Source organism: Salvia hispanica, chromosome 4 (genome assembly GCF_029641045.1).
Source record: "Salvia hispanica isolate PSC_SH4W2 chromosome 4, Shi_PSC_v1, whole genome shotgun sequence".
NCBI classification, from domain to species: domain Eukaryota; kingdom Viridiplantae; phylum Streptophyta; class Magnoliopsida; order Lamiales; family Lamiaceae; genus Salvia; species Salvia hispanica.
Genome location: NC_142695.1, coordinates 58,234,022 through 58,257,424, shown reverse-complemented (window position 1 = coordinate 58,257,424; position 23,403 = coordinate 58,234,022). Strand labels below are relative to the sequence as shown.

General features: G+C 34.6%; 4 protein-coding genes and 1 non-coding gene across 7 annotated transcripts; 1 reads left to right on the top strand and 4 right to left on the bottom strand.

Moving 5' to 3' along the window:
• Positions 1-225: 225 nt before the first annotated feature.
• LOC125195589 (protein trichome birefringence-like 39) lies at positions 226-6,245 on the bottom strand. Its single transcript, XM_089057152.1, has 5 exons — positions 5,896-6,245; positions 5,417-5,588; positions 1,433-1,608; positions 1,173-1,331; positions 226-825 (listed from the first exon to the last, which is right to left on the bottom strand). Exons 1-5 carry the CDS (start codon positions 6,156-6,158, stop codon positions 537-539), a joined length of 1,059 nt encoding a protein of 352 aa, XP_088913278.1. The 5' UTR covers positions 6,159-6,245; the 3' UTR covers positions 226-536.
• A 4,415-nt stretch (positions 6,246-10,660) lies between these two features.
• Positions 10,661-10,763, bottom strand: LOC148929717 (U6 spliceosomal RNA). The gene has a single exon (XR_016129830.1). It is a non-coding gene; the product is annotated as a U6 spliceosomal RNA (small nuclear RNA).
• A 3,754-nt stretch (positions 10,764-14,517) lies between these two features.
• Positions 14,518-16,472, top strand: LOC125196759 (dihydroneopterin aldolase 2-like). The gene is made up of 4 exons (XM_048095374.2): positions 14,518-14,661; positions 15,172-15,245; positions 15,847-16,036; positions 16,123-16,472. Exons 2-4 carry the CDS (start codon positions 15,227-15,229, stop codon positions 16,325-16,327), a joined length of 414 nt encoding a protein of 137 aa, XP_047951331.2. The 5' UTR covers positions 14,518-14,661; positions 15,172-15,226; the 3' UTR covers positions 16,328-16,472.
• LOC125196758 (uncharacterized) lies at positions 16,413-19,474 on the bottom strand. Of its 3 annotated transcripts, none has more exons than XM_048095373.2 (6): positions 19,358-19,474; positions 18,015-18,126; positions 17,313-17,922; positions 17,103-17,204; positions 16,892-17,022; positions 16,413-16,808 (listed from the first exon to the last, which is right to left on the bottom strand). In XM_048095373.2, the coding sequence occupies exons 2-6, from the start codon at positions 18,099-18,101 to the stop codon at positions 16,620-16,622; spliced, it is 1,119 nt and encodes a 372-aa protein (XP_047951330.2). In that variant the 5' UTR covers positions 18,102-18,126; positions 19,358-19,474; the 3' UTR covers positions 16,413-16,619. The 3 variants fall into 3 exon arrangements, with proteins under 3 accessions (XP_047951330.2, XP_047951329.2, XP_088913277.1); XM_048095372.2 differs by lacking the exon at positions 19,358-19,474 and adding an exon at positions 19,230-19,350; XM_089057151.1 differs by lacking the exon at positions 19,358-19,474 and adding an exon at positions 18,567-19,146.
• An 851-nt stretch (positions 19,475-20,325) lies between these two features.
• Positions 20,326-23,403, bottom strand: LOC125192881 (Adaptin ear-binding coat-associated protein 1 NECAP-1). Its single transcript, XM_048090552.2, has 8 exons — positions 23,175-23,403; positions 22,287-22,318; positions 22,004-22,104; positions 21,847-21,919; positions 21,713-21,744; positions 21,109-21,199; positions 20,911-21,022; positions 20,326-20,835 (listed from the first exon to the last, which is right to left on the bottom strand). The coding sequence occupies exons 1-8, from the start codon at positions 23,256-23,258 to the stop codon at positions 20,512-20,514; spliced, it is 849 nt and encodes a 282-aa protein (XP_047946509.2). The 5' UTR covers positions 23,259-23,403; the 3' UTR covers positions 20,326-20,511.

The following is a 23,403-nucleotide window of genomic DNA, read 5'->3' as shown; positions in this document are numbered from 1 at the left end:
GTCCCACTTATATATATTAGTTTCATAATAAAATGTGAGTGGATTAAGTTGGTGGAACGTGAAAACTACTTATCATTTATGAAAAAAAGTGAAATAAAACTCTTATTGTGGGAGCGAAGGGAAATATTTAAATAAAAATGGACTATTATTTTGGGACGAAAAAATGGAATATAATATCTATTTTTATTGGACATAATATCACTAGTAAATAAAAAGAGCATAGGATTGAACTTAATTCTTCTTCATTTCACCAATATGAGGCACTATTTAGATGTTCAATTGCCTAAACAATGAGCTAGTTTACATTTGAACCACCAACACCACCATTCTTATTAATAACACTTTCACAACAAATATGAAACTAGAAAGAAAGAAAATGAATTTCCTCTCCTCTCTATCAACAAACCCTCCCTCCAACCTACACACACGAGACCGTCTATTTTCTATCCCGTCCCGCCCTATAAACACATAAATACGAACCAATGGAATGAATGAGACTCGACTAGACCACGATCGGGAAATGGAGAATCCAGTCCTCAGCCAACGAGGGCCGTGTAGAGCAGCTGGTTCCACGTGTCGGGGAGGCCCGGGAGGCACCAGTGGCTGCAGTCCAAGCCGCTGTGGGTGCTGTAGAAGGTGGGGTGTGCGTCTTTTCGGTATTGGGAGAGCAATGTGATGTCAAGCAAATACACAGGCTTCTTGATTCTGCTCAGCACTTTGTTCACTACAAGTGCTGCTTGAGGTGTGCTTGCTGGATACCTCAACCCGAAATATGGCTGTGTTTCGCTTTTACATGATCTTGTTGGCTCGTTCCATTCCCTTCCCCTGCGAAAGTTTGGGTCAAAAATTAAATTTCCAGTCATTCGCAAATACAATAGACAAATGTGATAGACAATCCGATTTAGATATCGCTGGAAATGTTCGTTAGCCAAGGCTTTTCGCTTTTATGGTTCGCCATAAATGGCGAGACTCTAGGTCCCCACTATTGCCTATAAATAGGTTTTGAGAGCGTAAAACACACTAATTCACGCAATAACGCAATTCATACTTAGCTTATTAGGTCATCTCATTGACTCGGCTTACATGCTTTCGTCGTTTTTTCAGTTGTTTTTCGGTTACGTTGGATTCGAGTTCAAAGATAAATTAGTCAAAATAAACGTAAAAGTACTTACTCGTAATGCATGGGAGAGACTCCTTGAAAGAAGACTTTAGTTTTGGAAGGATCGATATTTCGATTGATCCATCTCGACCAAGTAGTTAACCCTTTGTAATATGCTACAAGTCGGTTCGTGTCTTTGTACAATTTCCCACCTTCTTCTATATAATCAAATCTACATATATTCACATACCAATCCAAATTAAATTCAGTGAAATGAAACTCAATTTTTTTTTCAATAGCTAGCAAGAAAACATAGTAGTAAAGAGAACGTACGGCTGAGAACCTCCGGTGTGGGTCCACCAATGCCACGAGTTGAAGATCAGGACGTCCATTCCTAGCCACGCATTCCCGCTCCGGATTGAATCCAGCTTCAAAACCCGGCCCGCCTTTTGGTTCTCCATGTCAACTAGGTATAGAGTGTGGTACAATAACAATTTCACCCCATAATCCTGAATATTTCCCATCCAATATTAATTCAAGAACCAATTTTTGTCTATTTCTAAAACAATGTCAACATGGTACTTAGATCATTCAAGATATCATAATGTATAACAAAAAATCCACAAATTCAACGTATATACACAATATAAAATTATCTAAAAATCATCACAAACTGAAAGCAAGGAACGAACGCAAGAAAACATAAGCAAAAGGGCGACGAATACGATACAAAACATGACATTAACTGTCAATTTGGAGATAGAGCTATAACACAAAATAGAAGACAAACTAACTTGCAATCTTATGAATAGATGAAAATGACATTTTGAAAGGACATTGTTCTTACTATTTATATGCTTAAAGTTGGTTTATAAAGTGTAAAGGAAAAATAATTTGAGCAAGTAACACCAAACTCTTTTCAAGGACAAATTGATAGGACAAATTGGTGGACCAAAATTATGTAAATAAAACTAACCTTTATCGTACAAGTATTATCTCTTTGCACATGGGTGAAATTTTAAGTAAAAAAGAAAAGAAATTAAAATAAAGAGGCAACAAATAGACCACAAATTTATTCTATAAAAATCACAATTGAAACTCCGATTAAATCTAAGTATTATACCTAAAAACATTGATTGACTTATAGTTTCCACATATTTTTGTCTTACTATATCCGTCTACGAAAAATAATCATATTTTTTCAGTCTATTCACCAAACTGATTCTATCATTTATGATAATTTTTCTAAGTAAATCTATTTTCTATTAATAATATTTCAATCATTTTTTATCTATATCACTCTCTTATTTCAATTTGATTTTTTCTTATCTTCGTGGGGCCCACGTGGTCACGTTGTCAATGTCCCATGTGTATGGAACTCAATAAGTTGACATTGATCTATGTAGTTCCAAATTATGTCGGCAAAATTTCCATAAATTATTATGAAAAAATACAATGTTATACACACTCCGTCCCAATAAATATAAAACGTTTGCTTTTCAGCACAAGATTTTATATAGTGTTTTGTGAGTTAAAGAAGAGAGAGTAAAGTAAGAAAAGAGGAAAAATAGAGATAAAATTATTTCTATTTTAAAAAAATGTTTCATTTTTAATAGGACAACTCTAAATGGAAAATGTTTTATTTCTAGTGGGACAGAAGGAGTATATCAAATTATAGCCATAGTGTAAAATTTTATTATTAAATTTATATAACATTATTTTTTACTAATGACATTGTGACCACATAACTCTATGCAATTGCTAAAAATTAAAATAACAATAACATATGCTCCTACGTTTAATTTTTTGCACGAGTCTCCTACATTTAGTGTGTCATTAATGAACTAAAGCATACATGGACATTAATTTCGATGCAAAATAATTGAAGCAAAAGTGGGAAAATTTTGAATAATAAATGTACTTACTCAGCTGCAATAAATACACTCTCTAAATACTAACCCCACTATTTTATTGCAGACAGAGGTCGTTAACGTGTACGCAAAATTAACAGCAAAAAATTGTTTTTAATTCAATCGTATTAAAATTGTCACCAAATATTGGTGTGAACATTATGAACGACATAAGACTTTTTGTTTACGAATTACGATATGTTATATTTTAATACATGGATAATATTCGTGAAGTGTTAGATTATTTAAACTAAATAATCATTAATTCTTGATTATGCCAAAAAAGGTATTCTTATTTATTGAATTTTATTGAGTAATTTCTATAGAAGAAGAAAAAAGACATGGATAATTAAGTGGACTTTGGTGAAATCAATTATTGGCTGTCTTTTTTTTTTTCAAAAATAATCATGAATTCATCACATAAAGTCCTCATTTGAATTTGAGTCCTTATTCAAATTACGTCAACTAATTGAATACATATATAGGCGCCAATTATGCAGAAATTTCATGATGACACATTTTGATTTTTGTCATGATTTTGGCATAAAGTGCCAAACACATATAAATATACACAATCATCTTTTATTTTTATATACTATTTGAACTATATAGTACCATTGTCAGTATATAAAATACATAACAAATAAAAATATGAAACTATAAAGTATAATAATTTATTCTAAGAAAATAACTAAATTTAATTATTGAAAATTTACCTAATTTTTTAGATAAACAATTTAAATAAAATAATTTCGATCGCATCTTTTAAAAAGTTTGTTTTGTGGGGCTATAATTTCAGCACGATTTTCGCCTTTAATGATTCAATAATTGTTCATCACCTACAAAAAGTGTAACCCTTTCCGCCTCCAAAATTAATAAAATCAATTTATGACTTCAATTATTTTTATTAATATTGTTAACAAATATTATGACTATTAATAATATTATTCAATTTGTTCAATAAATAAAGCTTTTGCCTTTCCTTTTTCTAACTTCATTGCCACTAAGCTATGACACTAGCAAAACTTTTTAAAATCACTTTATAATAAATACACTTTGTCATATCTATACATTTATACAAGGATAAAAGCACTTTTTAAATCACTTTATAATAAATATACTTTGTCATGTGTATATATTATAAAAGGATAAAAGCACGTGCAATTTGGATATATTGACCCTCAATAGTCTATATTTTGATGAAATTGTAAGTCATTCATACATAGATATATATCTCATCCATGTTGGCTTATTTTTGGTAACTAGAGAATATGTTAATGTCTTGTCAATTTTCTTCACTGATGATTAATTGTCATAATATCATGTAGTAAAAATTCTGAGGATAAAATGAAAATATTATTATTAGAAAAAACAACAAGACGATGCTTATGTTTTGACTATTCAACCCAATTATTTTACTCTCTTATTCTTTCTATTTATCTAGTCACTATCACTAGTCATGACTTATAACTATCAAACTATAGCATATAAAAATGCTATACAGTGCTTAATTGTTTTTTTTTATTATTATTAAAATAGTTTACACATATTCTTTTCTTAAATGTTCATGTTAAGTTTTTTATTCCATAATTCTTTAATTTCAGAAACATTTATGATAGTTATAGATTTTTGTGCCTATAATGTTAATATATTTATTTTATATAAAAGTCCACTAAATATTGCGACAAAAAGAGCAGAAACCAATCAATACACTGACCATTTTCCCTAAAGTTTATAAAGGGCAAATTAAATCCCCAATTATTAGAATTTCAAGCTGGCCCAAATAAATAAAGCTAAAACCAACCTTTTTCCTATAAATTAGTTTTACTCCCTTGCTATAATTGTGGTTAATTTCCAAAAATTCGCAATTATTTACTCCCTCTGTCTCCGATTAAGAGTCACACTTTTCCATTTCGGTCCATCTCCAATTCAGAATCACACTTCAGTTTTACCATAAATAGTAAGTAGGTCTCACATTCCACTAACTCAATATAAAAAATGGGTCCCACATTCCACTAACTTTTTCAACCAACTTTTCTTTACATCTCTTAAAACCCATGTCCGGTCAAAGTGTGACACTTAATCGGGGACGGAGGAGGTACTTTACAGTGACGTGAGATAAATAATTGCTATAACTAAATGCAAAAATCCCCAATTATTAGAATTTCAATCTGGCCAAATAAATCAAAGCTAAAATCAAACTTTTTCCTAGAAATTCGTTTTACTCCCTAAGTATAATTGTCATAAATTTAAAAAAATCAATCAAGTGAAATTTATCAAATTTTACTGTATAATGACGTCAGATTAATAATTCGTTATAACTAATTGTAAAAAGGTGAAAAAACGCAAGGGTAAAAGTAAAACGGAAAAGGTAAAAAAGGAGGGTAAAAAGGTAATTCGGACTAACCAGGAAAGTGAGTTGACTCAGTCCCTCAGTTCGAACGATTGAGGTCCTCGCCTTCGGCACTCCCGCGTGAATCATGCAACTCAGCGATTCCCACATGTTCAGACTCAGCGAGTCGCCAACAAACATGATCTTCTTCCCCCTCATTCTCTCCAAAAAATTCAAACCATTAAACCTGCAATTTCCAGCTCAAATCAGCTCAAAAATCGAAATCAGCGCCGATTCCGCCACAATGCGCGATTGCGAGTGAATTTGAATCGATTAATCAGCTAAAAATCGAAATCAGCGCCGATTCCTCCGCAATGCGGCGATTGCGAGTGAATTAGAATCGACTAATCAGCTAAAAATCGAAATCAGCGGCGATTCCTCCGCAATGCGGCGATTGCGAGTGAATTTGAATCGATTAATCAGCTAAAAATCGAAATCAGCGGCGATTTCTCTACAATGCGGCGATTGCGAGTGAAATTGAAGCGATTGATTACCTAGCTAGGTTGCAGGAGAAGGGCTGCCAGCGGTACTTGAGGTAATTCCGATCGGGACGGCGGTATTTGAGGCAATTGAACTGGTCGTCGATGAAGGGGCAGGTGGAGAAGTCGTAGAGCGGGTAGGAGGCGTCGTACACCCATTTGCCGCGGAAAATGTTGCAATTGGCGGCGCCGGCGAGGGCGCGGCGGGTGGTGTTGAGCTCGGCGGCGGAGAGGAGGGAGAGAGGTGAGAGGAAAAGGAGTGTGAAGAGAAGCCCCATTTTTTGCTGAAATTTGGAGTTGGAAATTTGAAGGAGACAGTTGGATGCTATTTATACTCCTATGCATGTAAGCATAGCAGAGTTTGTTGAGGGGGTGGGGGTGGGGGTGGGGGAGGGTGGGGTGGGTGGGTAGGGTAGGGGTGGACGCATAAATTTATTTTAATTGGGAGAAGCTAGCATCGGTGACGCCCTTCCCACTAGTACTTTCCACAAAAATCTCCTGCCACTTTACTAGGAATTTCCACTAGGACTTCTCATCTTACTGCACAATGTAGGATTTCTACTAGGACTTTCCGCAATAAAATAAAATCACAATTATTCAATTTATACGTTTCAAATTTACGAAATTTAACGAGACGTATATATAGAGCCGTATTTATAGAGTTTAAAAAAAAATTTAATTTTAACTCGGACGTCCGACCCCCTCCACAATGGCGGACGTCAGGTAGGACGTCGCGAGAATATCCGAGGACATCCGACGGGCTAATGGGACGGACGTGTCCGACCTTTTGCTCCACAATGGCGGACGTCGGGTAGGACTTCCGCGACGTCCGCCATTGGAGATGCTCTAAGCTTTCGAGTTTGAAATTTTGAAATAATAATTTTCGTATTTTTTTTAAGTAACGTATGTTTTGCGCGTTGATTTGCACGAAATATCAAAAATTCGATGATGATATTGAAAAATGTGCTAGGAAAATATTGAATTTTGGTCCGATTCTAGTTTTTCCTACAGTTTTAAGAGGCGACGGTAAAGAACACGAACTTTAACATTATTTTTTCTACAGACTGTAATTTGAATAAAATTTTATCTAATATATGACATTCAAAAAATTCTATAAAGATTGAGAACATTCATGCTAAGTTAGGGGCTTAAGCTACTACATTTGTAACTTTGGTAAGAGTAAATTGGTGGAACCGCGGAAGACATGTTTTTTGTCAAATATTGGTCTATCTGGTGACTTTAAGCATCACTGTATGAATTTTATCAGTATTTCTTAACACACTTAGCAAATAACTCAACCGCGTTATCAATTTAAAATGATACATCAGTTTACCAATATATTGCAAAATGCAAAACGAAAATTGAAAATTTTTGTCCAGGAAAAATTCAGAAATTATTAAAATCATGGTAAATTTTCGATATTTTGAAAATTGGAATATTTTTGTCAAGGAAAAACTGAGAAAATATTAAAATTATGGTAAATTTAAAGTTGTGGGTTATGCCGACCAAAATTCATTATTTTCTGTAATTTGCTTTTCCAAAAGTTATATTTGTAGAAGAAAATATATTGTTTCTGGAATGAAATTGTGCAGTTCCAGCAGCCACATATATAGATAGTGGTAGCAGAAAAAATAAATGAAAAATTAATGTAGGAGCAGTGGAAATAAATGAAAATTTGGATATGTAAGATGAATTAAGTGCATGTGGGTTGAGATCAATTATCAACTTCTTTATTGCATATAGAGAGGCAAATGAAAGTTGTGTTGGTTTTTGTGATGTGTAATAAAGACAAAAATTAGTTTTGATGAAATTGCAAAATTATGTGACATGTGGTATTTTCCCACCAATAATACATAGATATGCGTAAGCTTGCTTGGTGTTGCCAGATAATATAGATACAATTATCGCTACGTGTACAGTCCAAGTAAACGATGAATTCAGGTGGGATTGGAGAGTCGGCTGGAGACATCGCCAACCAATAAGGGCCGAAAACTTTATTAAATTCGGTCTATGAAGTGTTAGAAATTTGGGCTTCCACATGACTAATTTAATGTGTATGGCTATCTTTCAGTTGCCCAATTAAAGTGATCCAATAAAGATTAAAGTTTGGGCTAAAGTGTATTTAATTGTTATGGAAATAAGTGTAGATACCATAAAGTGATTTTCTATTTGATGAGGGACCGAATAGAAAATAAAGGGGTTTATATTTAATATAAATATAAGCTAGGGTTATGGTCCCCAGACGTCAGAAGAACATTCGATATCTCTGTATTCTCTCGGCAGACTATTGCGAAGAATGTCTCTGATCGTTTGGAAGATCCATAGCCGTTGCAAAGCAATTCCGCCGTTCAATTCGTTATGAATCAAGGTACGCTTCCGCTCTACAGTTTATGCTCCTTCTTCGTCATTCTCGGTTAATCATCATAGAGAGCTTTATGTAATTGTTCATTCAATTATTACAACATGAAGTTGTCATGATCAATTTCACGATACGACACTTCGACAACAACTCTTTGGGTTCGAGGTTCACTTGCGTTCTTCTTTTGTGATCGCTCATAGTCAACGACGACAGTTGCACCGTTTCTATTTTCTGATGCAGTGTCGACTTTCTTCATTGTATGATCTAACGAGTTTCGTCGGCCGTCACACTACTTTACTTTTTACGAATATGGTATATTCTACGTGTGTAACGAGAGGGATAAATAGGGAAATTCATAATAAATAAACTATAATTCCACCAAAGTTCATGGACTTCAATTGATCTACAATTTTGACATTGTTATTTGCAACATTATAATTGGACAAAATAATTTCGGATAATATGAAAATGACTAATGTCTGTTAAGTTGTTTTCGAAGAAAAATAAGTAAAATGGAACACGCAAAATCCCCACCAAAGGTGATGGCAAAGGACCAAATAAACAGTACAAATATTTACTAAAATAATAGATGTGTGTATATTTAATTAGTGGTCACCTACTAATTAAACTATTTGTCAATGTAGTACTATTTATTTTGATTTTGATAGTATGCCTATGCATCTATATATTTATACAGTTGTCCTATTTTTTGCTTTAGTAATATATTAAGCATACATAATTAAAATATCAAGTCTAAATAAAAACATAATTAAAATCCTATAAAAAAGTAGATAATTAAAACTCTATGATCCCATTAAGATGGCATCTCATGTTCTTACTTTAGTTAATTTATTCCATTAATGCTTTTAAGAGTGAGCAGACATAAAATGTTTATTTATTCATATATACGAAATTTTACAATTGTTGGTACGATAATAATAATAGAGGATCATCACATTCATTGTCAGAAGATAAATTAAATAATGACAGATTACAAATCTAACAAAAGTTAAAATAAAGATTAATTATTGATCTCGAGTCCAGTGATTGATCTATTAAATATACTTGTGATAATAGTCGATATATATTTAACCCACATAGTATTTTTTTTTCTAGTTATTAAAAGACTATTGCGTAAATTCATACACTCATAATCATAAAATGTACTATAAATAGGTGCACAATAATTTGTTTATTCTTGTAATACTTTTTCGATCTTCTCTTTTTCATATATCAATGAATGTCACATGGAATGATAATTATATTTTACGGTTGTAAGAACTAATAAAGTAAAATAAAACATTTCACCATCACCTATAGTACTATAGAGCCTCTTCTTGGCTTAAAAAATGTGTGAATCTATTCTCTTTGTATTATTAAAAATGTAATACTGTATTTGTTTTTATTAGTATTCTTTTTGTCGCATCATATAGTTATAGAATATTGAAATAGTTTTAGCACTTAGTTGTATGATTTGAAATATTCCCTTATATTTTCGTTACAAAATAATATCGACAAAAAATCAATAAAACGATGGCAAGAAGAAAGCAAATGTTCTGTTCGAAATTACTACGTACTATAAAAGAAAAGTTGCGGACGAACGTAAAAAAACATAAAACAATTAAAGGGACACACGACAATAAAAGACTTGTTTGTTTTTTTATAAAAACCCTAACCCTCCAAAATTTAGCCTATATAACCGTATTTGTTTTTTATAAGAAAACAGCAATAAGCATCTAGATCCTTAATATACGTCAAATAAATATTTGGTTCTACTATTTGAAATAAATTTAATTAATTATGATACACTTATCGAATATTTATTTATTTATACATATTTTAAAATACACACTATACCATTAACACTAACCTAGGATGATATAATAAAGTAATATATTTAATTGATTTTCTTTGGACACCAATAGGATAAAAACACGTTCACTAACGAAATTAACATTAGTTGTCATAAAATAAACATTAGTTAAATATTTTGTGGATAGAAAGATGAGAGAGAAAAAATGTCAGTGCAGTTTCGATTTCGAAGCATTGGAAAATGGCCGACATTATGTGATGGATGTTGCTATGTTTCCATGTGCTATTAACATGCATGTCATGGATTAATTTAAATTTAATTATATGTCAATTTAATACCACCAATTAATCGTTAAATCAACTAATCATGCTTTAATTACTAGATCTCAAAAATCAAAATTAAGCATTCACTCTATTTGAGTACGTGTATCAAATAAAACAACCTCTCAACGGAGTTATTATTATTAAATAAAATCAGACAATCATCTAAACATATCACTTCGATCTAAATCTTCGAACCAAAACGTAATTTCAAATAAAATTCAAGAAACATAACTCATATCGATATATTTTTCTGCACCCACTTCTTGGAATAGGTTACATGTGTTGTTTACTGAACAACTTTTTTCGATTTATGCGTGTCATCCTTGCGCAAGAGTCATGCTAATCTTCTCTGTATCGTTCCAATTTTATCGGATGTCCCCGAGGGGACTTATTGAACAACTTTATTAATTAAGAAAACTCAAAAAATGATCACTCATTTCTTAGACATTAATTAACCAATCCTTACATGCATAGACACTTCTAATTTCTAAGTTCTTTATTTCTCTCTCTCATCATCCATATCCCTAATCTTAGTTATTTCACTTTTGATTGAGAAGGAATTGAATATATCCACCAGCTGGTGAAGTAATCGAAGATGAATGATTGTGATATAATTTGGAATCATTATCAATTAGTTAAATTCCAAGACACCTATATAAAGTGTGACATCTAATTTATAATTTTCTAGAATGTTGAATAATCTTCACCAATAAACACAATACAATTATACAAACACGTATGTATATCATCACACTCATCAATAGCTTTTGCAAGTTACCATCACTAGCTCCATATTGTCACAAAAGAATTCCAAATTTGTCTTCCAATATCGATCAATTCATGGTATATCTAACTATCTAAGTGGTATAAAGAAAAATAAACACAGATTAAATATTAGGCAAACAAAGCCGGACAAAGTCACAAAACCAACCCAAAATTAGGCAAACACCCTCACATATTTAGGCAAAATCCTACTATTAATTAAGATGATGCAACATTAACTATATTGATGTAGTAATACATTAAGTACTCCCTAGCTCCCGGTGGCGGATACATGACTCATAAATGAAGGGGGCGAAATGTATATTAGTAGGTTGGTTTAGGGCGAAAATGACAATTTTTTCCAATTTTCAGAGCGACGTCGGGGCAAACGGAGGGGGCGGACATGATAAATTTACGTTTGGATAAAAGGAAATTAGTCGCACGGAGGGGGCGACCGCCCCCTCCTGCCCCCCTAGATCTGCCACTGCAGTAGCTCCATCCACGATTGAATGTTTCAAGTTTTTTTTCGGTAAGTCTACAATTAAGTATCTCATTTATCTTATTAATACTTTTATAAATATAAGAATTTACTAATTTTTTTATCCACTTTTCTATTATACGGTGTATTTCTTAACTAGACCGAGTCAACTTAAGTCATTTAATCATACAAGGAGAAGGGAGTCCTAAATTAAAGAAACTTATTAAAATTATGTAGAACTATAAGAAGAAGGGAGTCCTAAATTAAATTAAAGAAACTTATTAAATTATCTAGACCACAACTTACGATGCATTATTAATGGCTTTTTTTTTCAACATTTAAGTAGCGACGTGTTTGGCCTTTTCTTTTGACAAGGGTTAATGTAGGGTCCGAGCAATCCTTATTGAATATTTGCATAGTAATTTCATATGTTTCAAACAGGAAATTTCATAATCGAAATGGTGAAAGATGACTTTTAATATGATTCATTTGAATAATACTCCCTCCGTCCCGCTTAAAATGACACGTTTTCCTTTTTAGTTTGTCCCAATTAAGATGACACATTTCCTTTTATGGTAACTTTCTCTCTCCAATTAATACACTCAACCACTTTTTCTCACTCTTATTAAAATATCTATCTTTCTTTATCTCTCTACTTTAATACTTACATCCACCTTCTCTCTCTCCAATTAAACACTTTAACCAATAACTCCTAAAATCCCGTGCCGTCTAAGCAATGTGTCATCTTAGCCGGGACGGAGGGAGTACAAAATTTTGATAATATTATAATTAAAAAAAATTGCTTGATCAGGTCTCGAGCCTGTCGTGGTTGCCACTTTTATCCGTCATTGCTCGTCGATGAAATAAAACATTCGATAGAATAGACTCGAGAATTCCCCACTTGTCAAACGGGCCATCGACTATGATGCGTGGTGACTTTAATCGCACACGAAAACTAGAAGGTATAGTTTTTTATACATTTATTATTATCATTATTATTATTATTACTTTAATTTCATTTTATTTAGGTATTTATGTTGGAGGGACCCTAGCTCTAATTATTGTACTTTGATTACTCGACTTGCATTTCGGATTTATGCAAAAATGACTTTCTTTGTAGTTTGTTGCAGTTAATTATAAGTTATAACATGAAATTTTCGGATATGTAAAACTTTAAAATAAGATCGTATAATTTTTTTTAAATCCATTTAAAGCCTAAAGTCGTGGAGTAAATTATTGCTACTAAGCCTTAGCATTGTGGGCCTTGAGTGGTTTTATAACCACTCGAACAATCCATCATCCATTATTCCATTGGGCTATGGCCCTATAAAGGAATAAATTCATCAATTGATTATGTACAATAAATATCATACATAATTACATATAAGCGGATATAAAGAAAGGAACTCGTACGAACACAACGAAAAATGTCATTGTCAGCGTTATAAGATTAAGGTGGTGCGCCAGTCATCATTGTCAATGAACGACAGACGAACAACAGAAATGTATCTCAAACCTAAAGAACTGAAATGAAGTCGTTGCACCTTGAGGTTGACGACAACTCTAAAAGTCAAATGTATTTGAGTTTGTCGACCTTCATGGACAAACGGTGAAGTTGGTCAACCCTTGGCCCGACCCAAGTCTGTCATTGCATACACACAACCACATTACATGACATGATCAAAAGCTAACAATTTTACATACACCATATACTTACTTTATTTGGAAATCATGAAATATTCCTATCTAACAACACTTTATACCATCAACTTTCATAATTTTTTTTTGAATTATGAACCCTCATAATATTTTTAGGTAATTTCAACATCATCACAACCAATTTATACTTTTAAGCAACAAAAGGTCAACTTCAAAGATCATATTGATACAAGTTGTTACGTTTATGGGGGTAATAATGGCGAATAAAAAATAATTTTGAATTAGACTATTTTTACCAAAAGCAAAAATGACCCACAGGCACCTTTGCAAAAGTTGTTACAAAAGTTTACTTTCATAACAAGCATACAAAAGTCCGAAAAATACACTACAATATTTATTTGGTAGTATCCTTTTGTCCTGCCCAAAATGTCAATTATGATGATATAAGAAGATAGTAAAAAAAAGTACCAATTGGCCACATTTACCTACTTTAAATGATAAAGAGGACTAAGCACTTGCACTATAACAATAAACGGGTCACTCACGGTTTTTTCTGTCGCGATTTCTCTAAAAAAACCATCGATAATTCATATCGACAACGAACATCGAGCGTAATTGAAATCAACATTGGTAAGAGAAATATCGGCGGATTACATCCCTTAGTAATCGGCAAACAGTCATCTCGAAAGTTGAATACCGCCAGCATCTAGACCTGCCCAAGGTTTACCGAACCGGCGGTTAAAACCGAAACCGTAACTGCCGGTTACGGTTCCGAACCGAAATCGTGAGAATTTACCCAAACCGAAACCGTCGATTTTTGAATCGTGGTTCAGTTCAGGTTCAAAAATTTTCATACTGAAACCGTGCCGGAACCGCAAAAAACAGCAAAAAACCGGCGGTTCAAAACCGTAAAAAACCGCCGGTTCAGAACCAAAACTGAAACTTTCAGTTTTGGAACCGGAACCGTAACCGCGAAACACCCTCGCAGTTCGGTTCCGATTCAACAATTTCCAAAATCGAAACCGGCAGTTCAGTTACCGGTTCATATACCGTGGGCATCTTTACCAGCATCATTAAAATTATTTAGTTTACAAATTTTTAAAAATAAATACTAGTCCGTACTAGTTATTTTGAAGCCTCAACTATAGATTAGTGCATTTGACTTATGATATGATTGGGGTTGTTTTGTCACTATATTAGTATTTAATCAATCGAATAACACAAACATTATTGTTAATTTATTAATCAAATAAAAATACTACTCGTAAAAAGGGATGAAATTTCGTGTATTAATTTTTTAATTATTAATTTTTCTTTATCTAGAGGCTGAGCAAAACCAGAGATAAATTCCCTCAAGAATCCATTTCTACTTCAGCTTCAACTTCTGGTAATCACTCAGCTTTGCTCTATGCTTCTGTGTGTGAGGGCTTCTTCTCGTTGTAGCTCACTTTTTTTAAGTATTGTTTTTTTTTTTTAATGGACGGATTTGTGGTCAAGCAATTGATGATTTTTCAACCGAGACAATTGAAAAGTTTAGGTTTTTTTATGTGTTGAAGTGATTTGAATCAGGAAATGGAATGCAATGTGGATTTGATTTGGAGATTGGTTGCGGAATTCTGCGGTGTTTTTTCATGCCTGCAAAGTGTTCGACAAAATGTCAATGTGATTTTTTTTCCAGTTAACTGCTTAATTACTTTACTGATTCTATTTTTATGTGAATAGTTTCTTGTGATTTGAAATTGCTAGTGAAATTTGTCATAAGCTGAAAACGATCAAACCTATACACTGAGGAGCTGAAATGATGGTTTTTTGATTTGGAATGTCACACTTGTTATGTTGTGTTCCATTAAGTGAAGTGGCCCTTGTATTTTACATGACACTCTGTTTGTCACTACAGAGTGAAAGGGACTAGTCACCTGTGAAATCTAGCGAACGTCGGGAGCTCATCACGTATGACATCATCCAACGCTGGTAGGTACTCGTTGTGCTCTCTTACACTCACACACACTACTCTGTGTCTTCAATTTGTATGTGTAGATGTGATTCTTAGGAAAGAGTTTGGTACTGCCGTATGTAGCTTTCGCGAGTATATGAAACTGGAGATACATGAAACTGAGTTACTATTTGATGAGATTCTACTAGACTTGGTGTTTTCAGTTTTCATATTTACTTCTAATTTAAAGTGGGGCTTGCTTCCAAAAACATGGTGGTTGAGTAAACCGTCGTTGTATTAGGTTTATTTGTTCCTTTCGTATTGATCGCTTTGAACAAAACATACAGATAAGAACAAGAACTCTTCCTCTTTCGGTGATTACTTGATTGGACTTGGATATTGCAAAGTGAAAATAGTTGGAAATGTAAATGCAGAGTGTCTGTCTAATTACAGAAGCACAGCTTCGTTTTTTGCTTTTCTCGTATGAGCAAAAGTCATATACGTTTTCACGATGATACATATATTTAGATCGTGCAAGTACTCGTTAAACGCTACTGTAAAACTGTACTCTTTTGTCATGTTTTGGTAGATCGTGATGACATGATCTTATGTTGCTACTTTCGCGAGCTGTATCAACAGGTCAAGGGGAAATGAAGGGAGACAAGCTCGTTTTGAGGGGTCTTCAGTTCCACGGGTTCCACGGTGTGAAGGTAGAAGAGAGGAAGTTGGGCCAAAAATTTCTGGTCGACGTGGATGCCTGGATGGATCTTCAACCAGCCGGTGTTTCCGACACCCTCTCGGATACCATCAGCTATACCGCGATATATCGGTAACCAACATCTCTCAGTTGTCTGCTCATCTCTCTTTACTCATTTGTTGGTTCAAATTCTTGATTGTGCACATTGAATATTGCAGCATAGTTAAAGAAGTATTGGAAGGATCCCCTCACAATCTTCTCGAATCAGTAACTGAATCGATCGCGTCCAAGATCTTGAACGATCATCCCCGGATCTCTGCTGTGCGTATCGTGCTGGGAAAGCCGCACGTGGCTGTGGTCGGCCCCGTCGACTATTTGGGCGTCGAGATTATCAGACGCCGAAACAGCACTGTGAAGAGCTAGAGCCCTTGCCGTTGCTACTGTCAATTGGAATTTGTAAACCTTTGTTATGTATTTCGATTTAGTTTGCTGCATTTTCCTTTCTAAATTTGATGTTTTAATCACTCTGTTTTCATTTATCAAATATATCAAATCTTATCCTACACTATCGAAAGGGGCTTAAATTCTTGAATGTTTTGACCCTTATAATAAGCAAGCCATATTTTTACAATACATTCAACTCTACTGAACCTCATCTTAGCCGTGAGCCAGTAACACCGATCGTCTTCAGATTCGTTGCAGCTCGGAAACGTACCTAAATAAGCTCCCAACCAAAGTCACTAGAGCTTTCAGTAGCCGGTTTTCTTTCGTTGCTGTCCATTACAAGAGCTGAGCTCTTCACCCCTGCTTCGTTCTTGTCGCTCAAATCTTCATGCCCGGAAACGCATAGGTCTCGTTTCTTTGTCGACCTCAACTTCGATGAAAGCACGTTGTAGATCTTTTTCTGAGGGAAACAGTTGGTTAACAGATGTATTGCAGTGAAGATGCTGAGAATAATGTTAAGAGGTTGAAATAGAAAGTAGAAACCTTGTACGACTTGTGTTTCTTTGACCCTCGAGAGACGAAGTGGAGTTCATCATCGTTACCTTCCACCAAGACGCAGCTTTCCTCCAACCTCGACTTTTCAGTAGGATCGATTGCCTCAATATCGAAATTATCTGAACATCATACATACAAGATTTCAATCCAACAGCAAGAAAAGCTTCATTTTCTCGAATAGAAGAAACGAGCCACTAACCTTCATAAGAGGCAGTGGCTTCCTCGCGTGCTGATCCAAAATAGCATGTTTCTATAATGTTTGAATTGGTACGAGAAAACGAGCAGTCTTCCCTGAACATATCTGCCACGACAAAACAGAAAAGTATGACCTCGAAAGCTCTTGGTTTTCTTCCAATAAAAACAACCTAGAAAACGAATAGAAGAAGTAAAACGGAAACTTGAAGATTACCATTAGGCGCAGGGGTAGCACCATCGTCTTGCTTTACAGATTCGGCTGAAAGGATTTGGTTAGAGCTGCAGGGCTCGGGTGACGCATCAGAAATAGGCCGACTTGTGGCCACTGCTTCGGTAGAATCATATCGAGCAAACAACTCCGATGATGCTGTTACATTCAAGTCATCATTAACCACAAAGTAATTGCTTCGTGTTTCACACAAAGACGGCACGGGACGAGGTGCTTCTGGAGGTTGAGAAATCCTTTTTATGCCGATAGGGCGTCTGGTCAGTCCAGCTCTCCTATTCTCTCGACAACAGTCTTCAGATGGCACAGTTTCGACCAAAACTCTATGTGGCATGGGAGAGAGACGCTTTGCATCATCGTCACGAACATTTGGGGTCGAGTCTTGAGGTGTTGAATTGCAAATATCTTCTTCGACTACAGCCTGTTTGTTGTTGATCTCTGATGTGGTCGGATTAGGCTTCTCGTTGATATCAGTTTCCGGTGGTGGCGCAGGGCCTAGACGAGACGGAAGAAGCAAATCTTGCATTACTTCTTCGTACAACTTCTTTACACTCACACCGACTTTCTGCGCCTGGTTTTCAACGTACTTGACAGTATCCTGGACGAGAAACGGAGAAAATGTTCGTTCAAACACTGTATCTTAACAAACTGCCATTATCGGAAAACAAGAAACTCGAAAGGAGGCCATACCTCGTACATGATCTCTTCGACCTCCAAACACATCGCCTCGAACTTCTCATATATGTCTCCTGCCCAAGCTACACCTTTGAAATCCATAGCAGGATATCGCTCTAATACTTAACTGCACGAATCGAAATTTCTCAACCAACCAACCAAACAACGGAAAGAGCAATAACGAGTGTTCGTATTTTAGCAAACTGCAGAAAACAACACAATGTATCTAATCTAAAGCTGCAACTACACTAATTAAGTAACCATCAAAGAATTGTTCTCCAACTGCATAAATTGTTCTCTAACTGACATTAAAGAATCAACGAGATAGTGAAGCTTGATCAACGAGTGAAAAGGACATGACTCAGGAGGGCTCAAAATCACAGAGTTCAAATTGATGAATTTGAAAGACAAAGATAACAGTCAAGGTGCAGCATCGTGTTTAGCAAGAAAACAAGTCCTCAACATCGTGTGGCATCATAACGACCAAAAGTCCGCCTCTATAGAATCGAAAGTTTATCAAGCAAACATCAAACAAGTCAGAAGCTTTTATTTTAAGATGAAGCTTACATCACAGAAACAAAAATCAAACAAGAAGCTCGGATTCGAAAGCATCAACATCGTGTGGCATCAAGTATATCGGCCAAACGTTCACCTCTATAGAATCAAGGTTTTATCAGCCAGACATCATAAACAGAGAGAGCTTGCATCACAGAAACAAAGAATCAACTATCACTAGAGAAGCCAAAAACACGAACCTCGAATTCGAAAGCCTCAAGGCAAGAACAACACTACAGAAAAACCTAATCCAACATAACCAGTAATTTCTCCAAACCAGAACCAAATAAAAGAACTAAATTTGACCTCAATTTCCTTTAATTCAGCTTATACTGTCACTACCAAAGATCATATTTTTCTATGCATAAAAACTACTAAAAAACACTATATTTAGCAATATCTAAGTGTTCAAATCAAGGGTTCTTTTTCAACCTTCACTAAAACCAAATTCCCAGCAAGAATTCATCAATCATCAACCAAATCAGCAATCAAATTCATAGAGTCATTTCATCAAGAACATAATTTTATCACAGTAGCTACAAAAAAGTAACATAAAATCTCTCTCTCTCTCTCTCACACACACACACACACACACAAACACACACAAAAACAGAAAGCTAATGAGCCCAAAAGGCCAAGATCAAAAATTTCACCAGAAACAAAATAGAAACATACACTGATTACAACATCAAGGCAGAAAACAGTGGAAAAGGGGTTAAAAATAGGAACTTGGCAAGAGACAGAGGATGAATGGAGGGAGTGGTTGAGTGGAAAGAGTGAATGATTAGAGCATAGAACAATACATTCAACTGATTTCTCTTGGACATGGATTCTTCATTCTTGGCCACGCGTACGATTAGGAAAGGGATTTAATTGGGTCAAGATTAGCAAATTAAAACCATACAAAGATTCATATTTATAGATAATTAGTTTACATCATTTATTGTTAATCAAGACATGATTTTGACATATAATTGCAGGTGTCTATACGATGTACAGAAATTGGACTATAATTGGTCTTAAATTTAAATCGAATTATATCAATTTTATTTAATCTGATTTCTTTACTATTAGCTATATTTTTTTACGATATTATAGTTGTAGTTTTGTTAATAGACTTTAATTTAAGTTTGGCAGAGAAGAATTTACAAATAAATACATGGAGATTTTATCTTGACAGAGATATTCGTATGTGATTATGCAAATATTAATTTGATTTTTTTAAATATTTTTCCTAAATGAGTGTAGATGAGTGATTATATATATTTATTCATTTTACATTAATTAATATTTATGAATCAATTTTAAACGTAAAATTAAAATTCTAATTATTTATCAATATCCAAAAATAATTTGGGATTGTTGTAAAGTTAAAAAAGGTCCAATTTCTTGTTGAATATTCGATATATATCAATAGTTGGACATACACTTCCACTTTTTATTGTAATCGAATTTTAGTTCTTGAGAATTCATAAAGTAAAACGAATTCTATCAATTGTAATTTACACGAATAAATGTCATCCAATTTCACTCTAACCTTTAAATCACTTAGGATCTTATTAAATTTGTGACAGAATCGAAAAATTGCATCGAATAGATAATCCTTTAAAATGCATTTTATAATAATCTTGGATTAAAACACGGACTCTAATCGATCGAGGTTCAAGTCACCACAAAGATAAATGGCGAACCAATAGTAATAATCTTGGATTAAAAAAAGGAAAGAAAAACACACACACATCTATAAAAAGATTTGGACAAGCATTCATGGTGAGTGTAGCTAAAAGCAATTTATAAACTTCATCAATTCATAATATACAACACAAGACTTGTCTTCCACACACACAACAAGTCTAAACCACACCGCAAAGATCGCACTCTCTCGAGATTAGTAGGACGAAGCTCCGGGACCTAAGCTAAAGGCAAAGAACAAGGATTGGTGTTATCAGCATCCCCGTTACCTGGCTGCTTGAAAATCCCCAAAATCATCATCCGGTGCATCATGTTGTTCTTTCTTCTCGGTGGCTTCTGCTTCTCCTTCTTCACATTTTTCCACTCCAGATGACTCCTCCTTTTCAAAAGATTTGCCTGGGCTAACTCTAGGGGAAATCCCTAATGGAGGCCTATCGGGAGCATCAACGGGTGAGAGGGGTGCGGGAGGAGGAGGGGGCAGTTTGATGCTTACTGTGCCTTCTTTGTTTTTAGACTTGTCATCCAGAGAAAGATTGCTCAATTTCTGCTCGAAAAACTTGGATTTTGTGCTGCCTGTGCCTCCTTCTTTCTGTTTCGTAGGAATAGAGAAACAAGATTAGTTGTGCAAACGTAAAGTAATAAGGAGTTCGAGATATAGTATTACTTTCTTGAGCTGAAGCACTAGGGTCTCCCCGTCTTTCAAACTATAATCGACTGAAGAAGAATGCTGGTACTGATGCTCCATCTCTTCTGCAGTTTTCTTCTTATTCAGATACCTAAATATTGAAGAACAGCGAGGGGGAAAGCCCTTTAAGCATGGTTTATTATAAGGGAAAAGAAATGAAACGAGGAGATGAAGTACTTCATGTGGTCGTGAAGAGCAGCTTGGAAGTCATATGCTTCAGTTCTTTCTCGAAATCCTATACCAATGAAAGCATGGCGAAGGCGCCCATCTGCATGAACCATAACGAGTCAGTATCATTTGTGTTTATGGGCATATATGAAAACAAGTAACTACAAACAGTTCGTGTTTAAAGATAAGATGCGAAATCAACAAGGCTATGCAGTCTGCAAATGATTATCACTGCCGAGAAAGAAGATGCGACCCAAATGGTCCGTGATAGGGGAAAACATACGATTGAGTTTACCTAACTTACAGATTCAGAGCAATATGATTCTTTAATTAAGAACACAAGTCAATACTAAATTTCTTTTAAAAGGTTGGAACTTTATATGTCTGTATAGCATGTCTAGTATGTGTCACCTTCAACACGAGTGAAAACGAGAAAAAATTACAAATGAACAGGATAAGAGGCATGTAGTTTGGTTACTATTAAAAATTGAATTAGTAACTTATTCTGACATGAGTGTATGTTATTTCTCTAGATGAATAAAGTTATGCCTATAATTCGAAGGACAAAACAAGACACTCGAAAATAATAGAAGAAGGAAGCTCTGTAGACTACCAATATTCTCTTCAACCCGAAGAACGAAATATCTGCAAAGAACCAATAGCAGTCTCAAAAAGTTGAACCAGAGTGTTAACGTTAACAAGAGTTTTTCTCGAGCAGGTGAGTTGAATTGTGACCAATTCATTTACCTGCTGCTGTCAATTACAGCCTCCACAGGATGCAGCTCGCCATCTCTCAAAAATGCCCGAGCATACAGCTCACCTGTTACATAGATATTGGAGATTAACTGATTAAACTAGACAGAATCTCTAGTTAAGCACCCAGTAGAAAGTTGAGAATATCCACCTGTTGTCTTATCCTCCAAACGGATAATGCATTCTTCTCCTTTACTAATAACTTTCAAAGTACCTTCCCACGTCCATTTGTTGACATTCCATTCATCAGCCCTGCAAGAAGTAATAATTTCTTTTCCGAATGAGTGCTGAGAAATTACTTATCATTTCTAACTCACAAACTGTCTTTGGAAAAGAGTACTTGACAGAGTACTAAAAGAAGAATTTTTATTGACCAACACTGATGCTCAATCATGATCAAGGAAATGCTAATCAACAAGTAATTAGGGGAAAACCTGTAAGAAGCTGCAGATTTCCGTGGAGGTATCTGCAAGATCAGCACTAGAACATTAGGATATCCGAAAAGAACACTGAAAAGTCTATACTTACTCAGAATGCTGCAACATCTTTCGGGTTAAACGTTATTGGAACTTTCAATTACTTACAGCATAGTGAATTTCATGAGATACTAAAACGCCCAAAACGATAACCGTTTGATGTCCATATGAAATTTACATCATTGCAGTGCAACATTAGCTATATGTTCATCGACTAGAACATACGAGTAACTACATTTTCTTATTTCTAACTTTAGAACAATTAACAATTCTTAAGCTGATCCAATCTTTAATTTTTCGGGTATACATTGGTTTATCCAACCATAAGAAAACATGATTAGCTACATCACAAGTATGCGTACCTATTCATTCAACGATGCACACATACACACTAAATCGAAACTAGTTCAGTCAAAACTCGCTTATCCCCTTCTCGGTAACAAAATCTCGAATACATCGAGGATCGGTTAACAACGCAAAAACGACAAATAATGGGAGAACAGTTGTAGCAGAATACAGAAGTAGAATAATTACTAACTGCATTTCACAAAAACACAAAGATTCATCGATTTACAACAACTTAGCCACAAAACAACACAATGCATTTAGCCAAAACAGATATAGTTAAACCAATACACAAAGAGCACAACAATCAATTCCATTGAACATCCTAGCTAAATCACACCAAAATGCAGAGCACAATCAAGCAAGCAAGAGCAAAAAAAAAAACAATTTTAAACAAACCTCCTCAAAAAATTAGGCAAAATGAAATCAAATCAAATCAAATCACCAGATACTTTCTTTGCTACATGTAGAGATAATCGAATCATGAACACTGAAAATTACCATGTAAACATAGCATTCCGGGACTTGAAACAGAACCAGCTCAACTGCCTCTGCTTCTTCTTCTGCAATCTTGTCTTTCTCCATATGATATGATCCTCTTATCAATCAAACAATCGCAATTAACTGTCCAAATACAAGATACTTCCTCAATTGAACTCAATCGTTTAAGCTCCCAATCGATCTTTAACCTAATTGAATTGAATTGAATTGAATTTGAGTAGCAAAGCAA

Coding starts and splice junctions, on each gene's coding strand:
- LOC125192881 (XM_048090552.2), bottom strand. CDS start 23,258: ATGGAGAAAGACAAGATTGCAGAAGAAGAAGCAGAGGCAGTTGAGCTG. Junction 22,105..22,286: donor AAATCTGCAGCTTCTTACAG/GTTTTCCCCTAA, acceptor TACTTCTTGCAG/GGCTGATGAATGGAATGTCA. Junction 20,836..20,910: donor TAGTGCTTCAGCTCAAGAAA/GTAATACTATAT, acceptor CCTACGAAACAG/AAAGAAGGAGGCACAGGCAG.
- LOC125196759 (XM_048095374.2), top strand. Junction 16,037..16,122: donor AGCTATACCGCGATATATCG/GTAACCAACATC, acceptor TGAATATTGCAG/CATAGTTAAAGAAGTATTGG.
- LOC125196758 (XM_048095373.2), bottom strand. CDS start 18,101: ATGGATTTCAAAGGTGTAGCTTGGGCAGGAGACATATATGAGAAGTTC. Junction 17,205..17,312: donor TGCTACCCCTGCGCCTAATG/GTAATCTTCAAG, acceptor TTGTCGTGGCAG/ATATGTTCAGGGAAGACTGC. Junction 17,023..17,102: donor AGCCACTGCCTCTTATGAAG/GTTAGTGGCTCG, acceptor TATGATGTTCAG/ATAATTTCGATATTGAGGCA.
- LOC125195589 (XM_089057152.1), bottom strand. CDS start 6,158: ATGGGGCTTCTCTTCACACTCCTTTTCCTCTCACCTCTCTCCCTCCTC. Junction 1,332..1,432: donor CACACCGGAGGTTCTCAGCC/GTACGTTCTCTT, acceptor GAATATATGTAG/ATTTGATTATATAGAAGAAG. Junction 826..1,172: donor GTCTCTCCCATGCATTACGA/GTAAGTACTTTT, acceptor AAACTTTCGCAG/GGGAAGGGAATGGAACGAGC.